Here is a 15216-nt window from a genome sequence, read left to right on the forward strand (position 1 = left end):
AGAAGAGCCAAAACAGCACCACGAGTTTACCAGACAGTTAACATAGGTGTATCAACAGCTGATTACTGATGGCCTGTGCCAGGGGAACATTAACTGCCAGTCTGTCCTCCATACTCTGGTTGGCATCATCTTCCTTTAGGTCTCACTTTGGAGACCAGACTTCTGTGTTCATTTAAGGTCCATTACAGTAAAGAGGTTCTTAACCCTATAATAAATAAGATTCTCCAACACTGATGTTACTACAGCTGCTTTCTCACTGATACTTTGCCTTCCACACAACTGTGGGTGGCAATGTCTGTGTTGGATTGCTTTTCCTTAGCTTCCTTTCTGTGCCGGGTATGCACAAGGCATTCTCTCATGGCCATTTCTCTTCCATATTGGAAATTTCCAATTCTGGATGTTCCCAGAATCAGTGAGTTAATGAGTAAGATTTCAGGCAAGCTAAGGCAGCTGGATAAACTGAAGACTTCAAATACCTGTTTCATTAATTCTAAGACATGCATTTCCCCAAATGGTATGCTGTAATCACCGACAGCCGAGTAGCATTGTGAAGGTAGTTATACGTGCCTGAATATGAAAATCATCTGTTGCAATCTGGTAATGCTAAGAAAATGCCAGTAGCACTGTGTTTAGGATTCGATGGTGTATGATAACAGGGGATTATCTATGTTAGGTTTACTTTCCTTCTTATAAAAGTGTGGAAGGAGCAGTGCAGGACTGGCATGGCAGTTCCATGGTGGTTGGGAACCCAGACTCCTTTGATCTGTCAGCTCTGCCATCTTTAGCTTGTGACTCCCACCTTGAAGATTGCTTCATGCTCTAAGGTGGTTGCTAGAGATTCAGCCTTAAGGTCTAAATTCTACATAGCCAGAAGGAGTAATGGGTAGAAAGGCAAAAAGTTCACACCCAGCTCTTCATCCCACTTTAAGGAGCCTCCAACAATCTCCACTTGTATTCAATTACCAGTATTAATCACATGGCCATACCAATCTTCAGGAGACGCTGAGAAACATTGCTTTCAGCTGGATACACTACCAGCAATAAAATCAGATTTCTCTTACTGGAAAGAAGCCCCGAATGGATGTCGGCTGTCTCAGGTACAGACAGGCTTGTATCAGTTTAATTCAGAAGCTTATGACTCCAGATGGTTCTTATGCAGCCAGTTTACGGAACTGCTTTTTGTAGGGATTCTCATGACTTGTTTCAGATCAATCCCTTGTCACTTTAACAATTTTAATTCTACTGGTCCGTCTCAGCAGTTTTGCCTAATAACCAGTATTATTCTTTACACACTTGTACTACTTGTCTTTATAGTTTCTCTGTCTTAACCTCTTGCGAGTAGTATTTATTTACCTTGAAGAAATCCTATGTTTTTCACAGGATGATCTAAATTCTAAGGAAATGGAAACAAAACTCTTTTTCTATGGACTTTGATCTTTCTCTTTAAAGCTCTTCTGATTACTGGAGCCATATCCAGAACTATGAAACTAAGTACTATTAGCACATACTGGCAAAAATAAATGTAAAAAGCCACTTATTTCTCCCCCTGCCCCATGTGGGTTATTATAGCTAGTCAGTACAAGAAAAGTTGGATCTGAATAGTTTATCATCTGATTCTTGTAGATAATTAAATGGGCTACTGGTGACATCAAATCTCAACTTCATTTACTTTGGATATATACGGTAAGAATACCAAGGAACAATTTTAATGGGTAGGGCTTGCATGTTTTAAAGTTTATACAATGGCTTAATTCCTTCTGCAGTGACTGTGCATGTTATCCCCACAATAGTATAGACCAACTAGTAGTAAAACCCCAGTGAGGCAACACGTGGATAATTTATTGCCATGCTTATGGTCACCAGCAGGATGTTTGCTTAGGGGTCATAGGAAAGAAAAATAAAGATGAAAAGTTATGGAAATCTTGGAAGAATTCAAAAAGGAAATTCTTCCTTCTCTCAAAAAGCTGAGGAAGTTTATAAAACTTGTTTCGGTCTGTATTTTGTGGCAAGCTCCATTAGCAGACCTCACAGACACTGCGGATGGTGTCTGACTTCCAGGAAATAGAGAGGCTCCGAGGAGGGCTGCAAAGTGCCTTTGCAGGTGAAGTGAGGAGAGTTGTTGCTACCTCAGCTTGACCTTCAGTCCTAGAGTTTGTTGGGACAAAGGGTAGTTGGATATTCCCTTGGTCTAGTGTGAGCCGAGTGGTGTATAAGATCTGGTTTGGAACAATTTAAAATCTTGTGTAAGAGGGGTGCTATCTTGAAAATAGAAGAAGGTCAGTACTGAGTGGACTTCTGGAAAACCAAGGACTAAGTCATGTGGGGCAATTGGAGAACTAGATTACATCACTTGGCAGGAGCCCCTCTGAAGAATCCCAAAAGTGCCTATAAGAGAATGGTTAGTCTTAAGCATTTGTCAGACAGCATTAAGCCACATTTTGACAGTATCTGTCAAGTATGAACGTTTTTATCCCCTCTTTTCTTTCCTTCATCTAAGCACTTAACCCTGGAGGGGCCAAAAGCCAATTAGCGAACAGTGGAGAGTGAGGAAATAGAAGGATTCCTTCTCAGAAGTCTTACCTTTGAATACAAATTGAATTACGGATTGATGCATTGGATTGGACACTTTCTATAATTGACTTGAGACTATGTGTCTTCAAGTGATTGTAGGATTTTATATTCCCCCAAAGTCCTGTGTCAGAATAGCCATTGTGCCACCCCAAGTTTCATCCAGGGGTAGGAGAAGGGCTAGCCAGTCCTTCTCCCCCAAGAAGACTTACAAGGACAATGAGGAACAAAATTAAAGTTGTTTAGTTACCCCTGTGAGAACTGCATGTTAATATACTGATTATATCTGCCCTTTAAAAATTAGTACTTACAACAAGCCTGTGAAATGGGTTCTATTTTTAATACTAGGCCAGTCTGCAGGTGAGAAGTTGCAAAGGAACCACATGCTCAGGGCTGCAGCCAGGCAAGACCATGATCAAAGCCCTCCCACCCACACTGCTGACCTCTTGCAGCAGCTGCAAACAGCAGGAGAGCCCCTTCCTCTTGCAGTATCCCTCCAGCGCCCTCTACTGAGACAGCTCAATATCCTGCTCACTGTAATGGATGGGTGCTAAAGGAATTCTATTCATTATGACAGAGCATGTATTTAGAGTGAATCTGGAGTTCAGCAGCAGTAAGCTGATAAGTGGCACAGGGAGACATTACTCTGTGACAAATGACATCATTCTGTGGTGATGGGACTTCGTGCATTTGCTATGTTGGGGATATAGACTTTTCAACTGTACGGGGTGGGGATCCACTCTCTACCCCTTCTGTATCCTTCCCCAGAGACTGACCCACATGGACCTCAATGGGTATAGCCAAATGGAGAACTTCAACAAGAGACTGGAGGAAGTGAGGAGAGAAAGGATAGAGTATCGATTTCCTTGACTATCCTCCTATTGGGTATCCTTGGGCTGCCTGTTTTGCTCAAGAAGGCCTGCTCCAGAGAAAAGCTTCTTAAAATATCTGTGGTGAAGGCCCAGCATGTTTTCCTTATTTCCAATTTATCAATAGCTGGCACTTCTGTAAATAGATAGAATTGAAAGAAATTACTAGAAAAATTAAATACAATTAAAAATAAAGATATAGGCCAGGTGTGGTGGCTCGTGCTTGTAATCTCAGCACTTTGGGAGGCTGAGGTGGGCAGATCACGAGGTCAGGAGTTTGAGACCAGCCTGGCCAACACAGTGAAACCCCCTCTCTACTTAAAAAAAAAAAGAAAAAATTAGCTGGGGGTGGTGGCAGTCACCTGTAATCCCAGTTACTCAGGAGGCTGAGGCAGAAGAACTGAACTTAGGAGGCAGAGGTTGCAGTGAGCCAAGATCATGTCTCTGCACTTTAGCATGGGTAACAGAACAAGACTCCATCTCGGGGGGGAAAAAAAAAGACATAGAAAATCCAACCCTATTTTTATTATTAGATAAACCTCATTTTTTATTAGACACAATTATTCTATGGAATTGCTGTTGAAGTTTATAAATGCTTATTCTCAATTTCTGTACCTAGTTCATCTAAAAAACAGTTGCTGGGTCAGCATCTGCCTGTGGATTCCTCTCCTTTGGTTTTGGTGCCCGCTATCTCTCTGTCCCTTTGGCCTAGGGGTAGTAACAGCTCTGCTGTCTTCAGCCCTGCATTCATGTAGCATCACTTGTGATTTCCCTGTACCCCACTTGCATGTTTGTAACTAGTCCCTTTGTAAATTATTGGACCTGCCTCACCTTATCCTCATTTGAGCATGGCGGTTGTTTGTTTCCTTTGTGGCTGTGATTGATCAGCAGTAAATGTCTTATTCTGGAAGAGGAGGTGACTGTGTGAATTTGGCAGGAGAAAGAATACACTACAAGTAGGTAGATGGGAGTGAAGTTGCTACTCACTGAAAGCAAGGAGAAAATTTATGGGGATGAAAGATGATAAGAAGTCATTATCATTAAATGTTTTAGGGTAACCAAGATGGAATTGGGTTAGATTAATTTGTACGAATAACTATGCATACAGAGAAAAATATCTAGGATATTTTGAGAGACTAGTTATAAGTGGACTTATCACATTTCTGGCAGATAAGAATCTTTTGACTAGATAAAAGACTGTAACCAACTGTCTGACAACACGTCCTTAAGCATCAATCATCACGTATTTTTAAATAAAGACATAGATTTCTAGATGGGGAAGAATGAATACATTTTTATGATTGTTTATTGAACTGTTTATGCCCTATGGGAATCTTTCTCATGTAGATGTATCTATAGGTCACATTCCCTCACTTAAAGCATACTATGAAGTGTTACGTGGAATATCTGAGTGAGAACACCGGGACGGCTGCTTGTGACCATATTGCTGAGACATTCCATTCATTCACAGCGATGCTTATATTTAGACAATGTTTTTTCCTTGGGAGTCATTATATGTGCTAACTTTAATGGTGTTACTCTAACAATTATGTACGAGCTTGTTAATGAACTGGGAAACATTGATTTTAGAAGCCTTAGAAACTGGAGGAAGGTGCTTCATGTGGATCTTTCTACTTTTTGTATCTTTTGTGTCTCCATGAAAAAATCTTTTAATTTGTGAAAAGTAAGTCTCAGAAATCATGTCTAAGCATTTTGTAGAAGGATGCATGTGAGAAAAAGCACCTGCACTGTCATAGCGATCCTTTGGTGTTTTAAGATGAAAAAGTTCAAAGCATTTTAGAATAGTCATAAAGATGACATTGTATAAGTTAGGAGCTGGTTGTCCTGTTACTTTGTGGTGACAAAACTGGTGAAAGTGGTATTATGTTTGGATATGTTTGGAGCAATGCACTTCTGTTGATAGTGCCTGCCTACCTTGACTTCTGCACTTCTCCATGTAAAAGCTTCACTCTTTCTTTTAGAAACTGGTTTCTCCCAACCGCTACTGAAGATTGTCAACCAATGCACTTAACCTCACCAGTTAGCCACAAGCTGGGCAAGTCACCCAGTCTGGGTCAATTGTAATCTTTACACAGAAACTTCTAAGGATGTGGAGAGCCAAAGCTCTTGCCTCTTGTATTTGACACCAGAGCTGCTGGTGGTCATGTTCCTGGCACAAGGGGAAACCTGGGAAAATGAGATGGGTGCTGAGAAAGGAGTAGAAGCTATGGGGACTGGATGGAGAGAGTTGTTGTGTTGTCCTTGGTTCCAGTTCCTGACATCCTTAATACTTTTCAGTTATTTTTCTTTAGTTCCTTCAATTTTGTAAGTTACCCAAGTTATTCTAATATCTTAGTAAGTCCTTTTTGGCTTTAGTTAATTTGATTTGGGTTTCTGTTTCTTGCAATAAAATTTTTCTAATTAATACAGCAGTTAAATATTGAGATATTTATTTCAAACAAAATTCCCAGCTCTTGAATTTAGCACAGTTCCTCAGCACTTTCTGGAACTCCACTATCAATGTCGGGAGTCAACTTCCTAGGCAGAGTATAGCAAAATCTCTATTATGTTCCAGTAGTGGGGAGTAAAAATCTTTCAAAACTCGTGGATAATTTCTAGTTATTTTTATTTCACTTTGGAAGACATAGAAACATTGTACATATTTTACATGTTTTCATTTAGCACAATTAATACATCGAAAGTGAAGGTTGTGCCTCAGTGATAACTATGAGAGGGTAACTAACATTTGATGCCACTGAAAAGTTTTGGAGCCAAAAGGGGCCTCAATCTATAACCTAAACAACCTTGAGTGGGCCGGGCGCGGTGGCTCAAGCTTGTAATCCCAGCACTTTGGGAGGCCGAGACGGGCGGATCACGAGGTCAGGAGATCGAGACCATCCTGGCTAACACCGTGAAACCCCGTCTCTACTAAAAATACAAAAAACTAGCCGGGCGAGGTGGCGGGCGCCTGTAGTCCCAGCTACTTGGGAGGCTGAGGCAGAAGAATGGCGTAAACCCGGGAGGCGGAGCTTGCAGTGAGCTGAGATCCGGCCACTGCACTCCAGCCCGGGCTACCGAGCAAGACTCCGCCTCAAAAAAAAAAAAAAAAAAAAAAAAAAAAAAAAAAAAAAAAAAAAAAACAACCTTGAGTTCAGAACAGATAATGGTGTTGAAATAATATTCTATGTATAGAACCATATGATTTCTAACAGCAGGAGCAGGATAACTGAGGGAATAACTTACATACCTTGACAAGCCATGCAAAATCAGACTTTATAGATAACTCCAAGGAAGATGTTTAATGTAGGATGTGAATCTAGGCCACATTTCATACATCATGTGTTCACAGAAAAAATGCAGTCTCTTAGCAACCATCACCTGGTTGTCAAGTTATTATTTGATTTTTATAGACATCTGGCTTTTCGAGGCACATGCCTCACTGATATTTAAGCATAATATCTAGGTTAGTGTTGAAATAATTATATTTCACTTCCTTCCAAATAATACTTAAAAATTAACTGTTCAAACTTTGCCTCTTTTTTGAAATTGTGATAAACCATTGTAGGGAACTATGGTAGAGAATAAGGAAAAAAATTCTGAGCTTGTTCTTCTGTGAATGAATGAATGAATGAATTCTTTTGTTCAATAAAACACATATTCAATGTCCACTGATGCTAGGCCTGGAGATATAAAAATAAATCAGAGCTCATCTCTGCTCTCAAGGGTATCCTGGCATGTGGAAAACCAATAATACCACAAATCAGAGTGTTATGTTAGAGAACATGGACGGTCAACTCAACAGTAATTGTGCACAACTGGGAGAATTCTCCTTGGGTTGGAAGAGGAGTCAGTGAAAAATACTTCACAGAGGAGGGAGCGTTTGACTATTTGACTTAGGTTTAATGAATAACGTCTAATTCATTTCTCATCAGACCTCTTCTCTCCTCTTGGTTCCAGGAGCCTTATCCTGTGACTTAACTTGAGCTGGAACTCTTTTGCAATTAATGATACCAAAAGAGAACTGTAGAGTGTAAATATGTGTTGGGGGTAAGGTGTTCCAGATAGTTGTGATTAATAACATTACTACAGGGAGAAAGGAAATGCAAACAATCACATTAATACTAACTGAAGAAAGGCAGGCTACTCAGAGGTATGCACACTAAAGCCACACTTTTTGTTATATATGTATGTATGTATACATAACATATACATATGGGAAAAATATTTTCTAGTACATTAGTAGGGGATAGCTCTATGGGATTATGAATCATTTTAAATTGGTTCTTTTTAAAATGTTAATGTTGTCTCAATTTTTTTCAATAAACACACGCTTACCAGTAAATTAGAAGAGAAATTAGAAGAAGTCTTGGTGGGATTTTTGAATTATTCAAAATACATTGTTTTTAATGCTTTCCAATTTTCTTCAATGAACATGTATTCTAAAAAAAGCTAATAGATGTGATTAGGAAAAAGGAGAAAAGCTAACAACTTAGAGGACTGAAAGATTACGGAAACATGGTAATTCACACGCTTAAAACTTTACTATGTTCCTTCTCTTTGTCTGTCAGGCAAAATAGTAATTGTATTATCTGGAATATTTCACCTCCACATCTCTGCAATACCAGTGCTTTCAACAGTGATTGGTTAGAGGTAGGCATATGACATAGTTATGACCACTGAGACATGATGCTGTCTGTGCTGTGAAGTATCTCAAAAGGAGTAAGGAAGATACAGCCTCTTCTTTCTAGGGACTTTGTTTGTAGTGTGACACCTGGAGCAGCCATTTTGCTACTGTTTTGTTTTGAATTGTGTCCCCCACCCCCAAAAAAAGATATGTTTGAGTTCTAATCCCCAGGATCTCAGAATGTGACCTTATTTGGAAATAGAGTCATTGCAAATGTAATTCGTTAAGATGAACTCATACTGGAGTAGAGTGGGTTCCTAATCTAGTATGACTGGTATCCTTACTAAAAAGAGAAATTTGAATACTGGCTACACCATGTAAAGATTAAGGCAGAGATCATGGTGATGCATCTACAATGTCAACAATTGCCAGCAAACCATCAGAATCTGGGAGAGAGGTATGGAATGGACTCTGTCTTGCAGCCCTAAGAAGGAACCAATTCTGTGCATGCCTGAATCTTGAACTTCCAGCCTCCACAACTGTGAGACGATACATTTTTGTTATTTAAGCTACACAGTTGTGGCACTTTATTACTGCAGTCCTAGCAGACTAATACAGCTACCTTGAGAGGAAATAGCATTGGGATGAAGGTGATGTGCTGAAGAAGCACAGCAGAAAGTGGAAAGATGGTCCAGGAGGACCTCCTTAGCCATTGAATTGACAAGCCTCTTCCCTGGAGTCCCTCTTCCCCGGGATTTTTTTGGGTATGTGTAATAATCACTTTTCCTAATGGTGCAAACCATTTTGAGTTGCCCTTTGGCTACTAGTAATTAAAGCGAACTAACCAAGTCAACCCTCCCCAGTGTTCCTTTTTACAATCTAAATTCTGATGTCCAACTCCTCCCTGGGTCACTCACTGTCCCCATCTGTCTATAGATCTAAAGAAGAAAAAGAAGAATAAATCCTTTTTTCCCCAAGAGATCTCTCTGCTTTTGTGAAAAACAGAAAGGATGGCATTATCTAACTTTTCTCATCATTAGAAGTCAAGCCCGGCCATGACTCCCGTTATGACATTTTGAGGGCCACATTTTATGAGAAAAGCCCAAACAGACAGACGTGTCTGTCAATTCTTTCATTCTTTGCATTCTTTCCTTGACTGTGCCTTAGAGAGTGTTTGATTATTGCAGGATAGATGGAAAAGAAGCAAGTTCTGGCCTATGCTCTAGTTCCTCACTTTCTGGAGTTATCTTTTGGGCCTGGAGTCTCTTGGAGTGAGGAAAGGAAGCCATTTTTACACTCTACTGTGGTAGCAATAAACTTCATACTCTTAGGAGGCTGCGTGCCATCTTCAAGAGGAAGAGAATGAAGAGGTTAAGAATTATGCCATCGAAATGTGCTGCTCTGGCATATTGACTATGTTGAATTAAAGATATTTAGAAAATATCAGACATGAGGAGGTCACTCTGATCTTAATTCTGTGTCTTAACGGCAGGAGATGAAAGTCTTACATGAGAGATGGCCTCCCTGTCACAGAAGGAATACCATTCTCCTTATCAAGGATGAGAAATTAAAGCCGAGAGAATTCTGTATAGACCTTGTTCAAGTAATTCTTATATTTTAAGCCTCCCCACAAAATTGAGCTGCCTTTTCAAAATGTACTGTCCTTTGTGCAACCAGTGTGGAAGCGATTGACTCTCACTGCTTCCTTGGATCTTCTTTTCCCTATATGGGCTCTTATGTCCTGTAAAACATGTATTAAATAAATTTGTATGCTTTTCTCCTGTTAACCCATCTTACATCAATTTAATTCTTGGGCCCAGGTAGGACCCTAAGAGGATGGAGGTTGAGTTTTGCCACCTCTGCAAGAGAAAAGAGAGATGCCCAGACCACCAGGGCAAATCTTTGATTTCCCAGGCTTTGAAGTGGGCACTGTGTCTGAACCTGGCCCTCTGAAACTTCCTCTTTCTGGACATCCCAGCTACTGATGTAAGTTGCCCCTGCACTGGCTCAGGGCTGGGACATTAAGGAATTTCCCTTTTGTTGACATAACAGTAGGATGGCTATAGCTAACAACAATACATTATTTAGTTTCAAATAACTAGAAGGAGGATATGCATGTTCCCAACACAAAGAAATGACAACTATTTGAGATGATGGATATGCTAATAACCTTAATCTGATTCCTATACATTATATGCATTACATATGCATACCTTGTATGTATAATATCACTATGTACCCCATAAATATGTGCAATTATGTGTCAATTAAGTAAATTTAAACAAAGATTCCTATGGTTTTATCATTTTCATGTGGCTTCCCTGTGTCTTTTAAGCTGCTAAAGTAACTCACACTTCCACAGAGGATCTGGATTTGGGGGAAGAGAATAATTATTTATACTCACATGAACTCTTCAGTCCCTGATCACCAGGCAGAACTCCTAACTGGTATCCTGCCTCCATTTGTGTTGCAAGTCATGGGTTTGAGGGAGCTCCTGAAAAAGCTTTGGAGTTTTTACCCAGGAATGCTGGTCTGGGTTCTCATCTTATTTACTCATTCATTTAAGAAATGGTGATGGATTGGCCAGGCACGGTGGCTCACGCCTAATCCCAGCACTTTGGGAGGCCGAGGCTGGCGGATCACGAGGTCAGGAGATCAAAACCATCCTGGCTAACACGGTGAAACCCCGTCTCTACTAAAAATACAAAAAAAAAAAAAAAAAAAAAAGTAGCAAGTAGCTGAGTGTGGTGGCGGGCGCCTTGTAGTCCCTGTTACTCGCGAGACTGAGACAGGAGAATGACATGAATCCGGGAAGCGGAGCTTGCAGTGAGCTGTGATAGCACTACTGCACTCCAGCCTGGGTAACAGAGCAAGATTCCGTCTCAAAAAAAAAAAAAAAAAAAAAAATAGAAATGTTGATGGATTGATATTCAGAGAAAGGTATTTTTGAAGCTGGTGTTTTTCTCCTGATGAATAAAGAATGGGAAATGACTTCCTTGAATGCTGTGGTTATCAAAGTTGAAATTAATGATTGTGAAGTATCCTTACAAAACTTGTGAGAGTAAAAAGCTTTCTTAAAAGGGTGCAAAGAAACTAGATTATTCTTCAGCCTAGTTATAACATATAGAACTTGCTACTTACAGATGAGTATAAAAATAGGTAATATTGATCAGAGAACATTTTATTAAATATAACACATGGTTTTTGGTGCTGACTTATTGTCAATCAATAAGTATTAGCCACTAAGTGCTTCTATTTAAATTATAAGTTATATTATTTATGTCATTTACCACTTATACTGTCACTTACTAAGTAAGTATTACTTCTGTTAAAAGTAATTTTCCAGGCTGGTTACAATGACTCATGCCTGTAATCCCAGCACTTTGGGAGGCAGAGGTGGGAGGAGCACTTGAGGCCAGGAGTTCAAAGAAGCTTGGGCAACATAGCAAGGGCCTGTCTCTACAAAAAATTTTTTAAAAAATTGGCCGAGTGTGGTGGTGCTCATCTGTAGTCTCAGCTACTCAGGAGGCTGAGATGAGAGGATGACCTGAGTCCAGGTTCTAGACTGCAGTGGGCTATGATAGCACCACTGCACTTCGCCTGGGTGACAGAGGGAGACTCTGTCCCTAAAGAAAAAATACTAGTTTTCTTTTTGAAATTTCTTTATGTATGTAATTATAAAAATACATTTCTGGGGCCGGGCGCAGTGGCTCACACCTGTAAACCTAGCACTTTGGGAGGCCGAGGCGGGCGGATCAAAAGGTCAGGAGATCGAGACAGTCCTGGCTAACACAGTGAAACCCAGTCTACTAAAAATAAAAAAATTAGCCAGGCGTGGTTGCAGGCGCCTGTAGTCCCAGCTATTCTGGAGGCTGAGGCTGAAGAATGGCCTGAACCTGGGAGGCGGAGCTTGCAGTGAGTTGAAATTATGCCACTGCACTCCAGCCTGGCCGACAGAGCGAGGCTTTGTCTCAAAAAAAAAAAAAAAAAAAAAAAAAAAAAAATTTCTGGGATGATCATAGGAATATTTTCCTATTTAAAATTATTTTCAGTTATTAAATTTTTCAGTTATGTAAATTTATTTTCAGTTATTTAAACTTTTATATTGGATCATATATCACTCAAAACAATTCTTTACAGTTTATTTATTTATTTATGTAGTTATTTGAAATTGGAGAAACAGCAGATGTGTTGAAAGGAAAAGTGTTTTGGAATCAGAGAGACGAGACATTAAATTCTACCTCTGATGACTACTTGCTGTGTGAACTGGGTCACATCTCTCTGGACCTCAGTTTCTTCATGTGTAACATAAGGATAATAATTTTTATCTCACTGAATTAAATGTGACCATGGATGAAACACCTGGTATGTAGTAAACACTCAACTTTTAAAACCTCTATATTTTCTGAATATAGGCACGTAGGAAGTGTGAATGGTTGATATTTCGTGGTTATAAGGCCACAGAGCTATTATCAGTTATAAACAATTTTAATTGATGCTATTTTTACAGTGCCGCCACTACCCTAGATTTGTTTCTTTTTAATGTATGTGTGTGTCTCTAGTAGGAATATTACTAATACACTTAAATGCCATTTTCACTGAAAATGTTGGTGTTTAACCACAAGTATGTAAGATCAGTAGGATTCCTGCCTGGATTCAGATGGATTCACTACATGACTTGTCATCTTGAGCTTGTCCAACAGAAAGATTTGTTTTGATTTTAGTTCTTCTTTTTTGATGACTTCCAATTTCTTTGTAGTTTGTGGTTTTAAAGCACACATTACTAATCTCCAAATGCCACAGACTTTTTTCCTTTCCTATATTGCATCTGTTGGATAAAATATGATTTAATGTTACTGTAGCAATAATAATTCTAATATTTGCATAGCACTTGGAGCTAAGCATCTCTTTATCTCTTATATAATTTCCTATTCATATTAACTCTGCATGGTACATAAGGCAAAGAAAATTGTCTTCACAATTTAGATGAGGAAACCAAGCTCCAGAGAAGCTGAGATTTGTCTGAAATTAAAAGCAGGTTCTGGAATTCGGTGTTAATATTACCTTTGCAAGATTATTTTTTACTATGTAAGGAACAGTTGGTTCTTAAGCTTGTTTGGATCCTGGAATTCTTTAAATCTCTGATGAATGTGATGGTGTCTCCCTCCATGTAACAGCAGAAATAAAAATATCTACACACATTTGTCCACTGTTCATCCTACCTTCCCAACTCAGCTGGTAAAGTGAACTTCAGTTTAGTAGTCCTGCTATGGATGACACTGCAATTCGCCTAACAAGACAACCTGGTTTTGCTGGTTTATGACGCTGTTATAGCTGTAAGTGTGAACACCCAAGGCAAACCCTTCTCTCAGCAATGTACTCTGATAATTTTCACCACAGATCGAGTAATTCATTCAAACTGTGTTACATGAAAAATGAATAATCTACAAATGTTAACATCTTTAAGAGAAAAGAATATTGTGTTCAAAGAAGTTTAGGGAATGCTGCATATCATAGTCTCCTCATGGAGGTTCACTTTAGCATATGAAAGACTCTAGAAGTCCTGCACTGACGAAAACTGTGTAACTCTTTTTGACCCAGCTTCTCCCCATATCATCAAACTACATAGCCATATACCCCCTCCTATTTGTGGTATTCTTATTAGCATCACCTAGAATACAATTTTGGAAATGGTGACCACTTTCATTCAATCTTGTGATCCTTAACATCTGCCATTCTTCTTGGAAACTACTGACAATGTTGTGGTTGCATCACCATTTGAGACGTCTGGAACTGCTAGGTCTTTAACTGTTTCCTCTTCCTGTGTTATCACTTTCACCTAGGCCAGCTTTGAGGACTGCTGCCTTGTTCTGTCTAATTGTTTAATGTATTCAGACTGATACTGATGTGAAGCTCATTCTTCTGCTTTTTGTTCTAACAACTTTTGAAGATAACAGATAGGGATCAAGGGTACCCTTTGTAGTAGTTACCTCCTTTTTCACTCTCAGCAATTTTTAATCACACCCTCCCCCTTTTTTTTTTCAGAGGGAGTCTTGCTCTGTCGCCCAGGCTGGAGTGCAGTGGCATGATCTCAGCTCACTGCAATCTCTACCTCCCAGATTCAAGCGATTCTCCTGTCTCAGCCTCCAGAGTAGCTGGGATTATAGGCGCATGCCACCTCACCTGGCCAATTTTTGATTTTTTGTAGAGATGGGGTTTCACCATATTGGTCAGGCTGGTCTCAAACCCCTTTTTTCTTAAAACCGTGGTATTCACTATTTCAGTGACGATTGAATAGAGATTATCCTGCTAGAATATTCCCACATTCCATCATCAGGCAGGTTTGAGAGGAAGAAGTGGCTCTGTGACCAAGAGCCAGCCCTAGGTCAAGTCCGAGGTCCACTGTGTACTGAACCAGCTTCTTGAGCATGCCAGTCCACTAAGCTTCCTCTGTAAAATGTGGGTAATAATGGTGCCTGCCTCATAGATGCCACTGACCTGAGGCAGTGACTACCTATCATGGAATTAGAAGAGGGCTTGGTTGATAATAACTGAGTGTTATAATTATTGAAAACCAATTTGATCCTCATGACTTACTGGCCTTGCTACACAGCAAGCACCCAAATGTTAGCTATTGCTATCATCACTATTACTCTTCCAATAATTCTGTTGATTTTAATTGTCTTGAGTTACCTGATTCCAGAATAATTTTAGTATAAACTGTTTCCAGAAATTTTAATTCTAGTGTCCAGAGTTTCTGTTATGGAATTGATCTATTATTTTGTTGATTTTTAATAGCATATATCCAGTACAGAACAGACTGTTTTCTTTCCTGCTGATTTGAAAGAATTTCCCTGCCAAACTGAACCTTAGGGTAGAAGAGCTGTGTGTGTGGGAATGTGTCAGGATGTATCTAAACGAGCTTCAGGAAGGGAGAAGAGGCAATTATGTTTAACCTTCTGGAAATGCACAATCATCAAGAAAGCCACAGTTAATGGAAAAACAACCGAGTCCTATTTCTATGTTTATTTCTTTTGCTCCTAACCATTTCATTACATGGCTACAGAGTCAAGGGATAGCTTCACATTGTAAGTTTGCTCTGACAACCTAAATAAATGGCTCAGAACAACAAAGGAAAGTAAGGCCTACATTTCA

General features: G+C 39.6%; 1 protein-coding gene across 1 annotated transcript in view; it reads left to right on the forward strand.

The window, feature by feature from the left end:
* The window catches only part of SLC39A8 (solute carrier family 39 member 8), an 85571-nt gene extending 81943 nt beyond the window's left edge, over positions 1-3628 (forward strand). The window contains exon 10 of the mRNA XM_017958888.3: positions 1624-3628. Within this exon, the coding sequence (XP_017814377.3) occupies positions 1624-1716 (93 nt within the window). The 3' untranslated portion in view covers positions 1717-3628. The remainder of the gene's footprint in view (positions 1-1623) is intronic.
* The last annotated feature ends 11588 nt before the right edge of the window (positions 3629-15216 follow it).

This window comes from Papio anubis, chromosome 3, assembly GCF_008728515.1.
Source record: "Papio anubis isolate 15944 chromosome 3, Panubis1.0, whole genome shotgun sequence".
In the NCBI taxonomy this organism is placed as follows: Eukaryota; Metazoa; Chordata; class Mammalia; order Primates; family Cercopithecidae; genus Papio; species Papio anubis.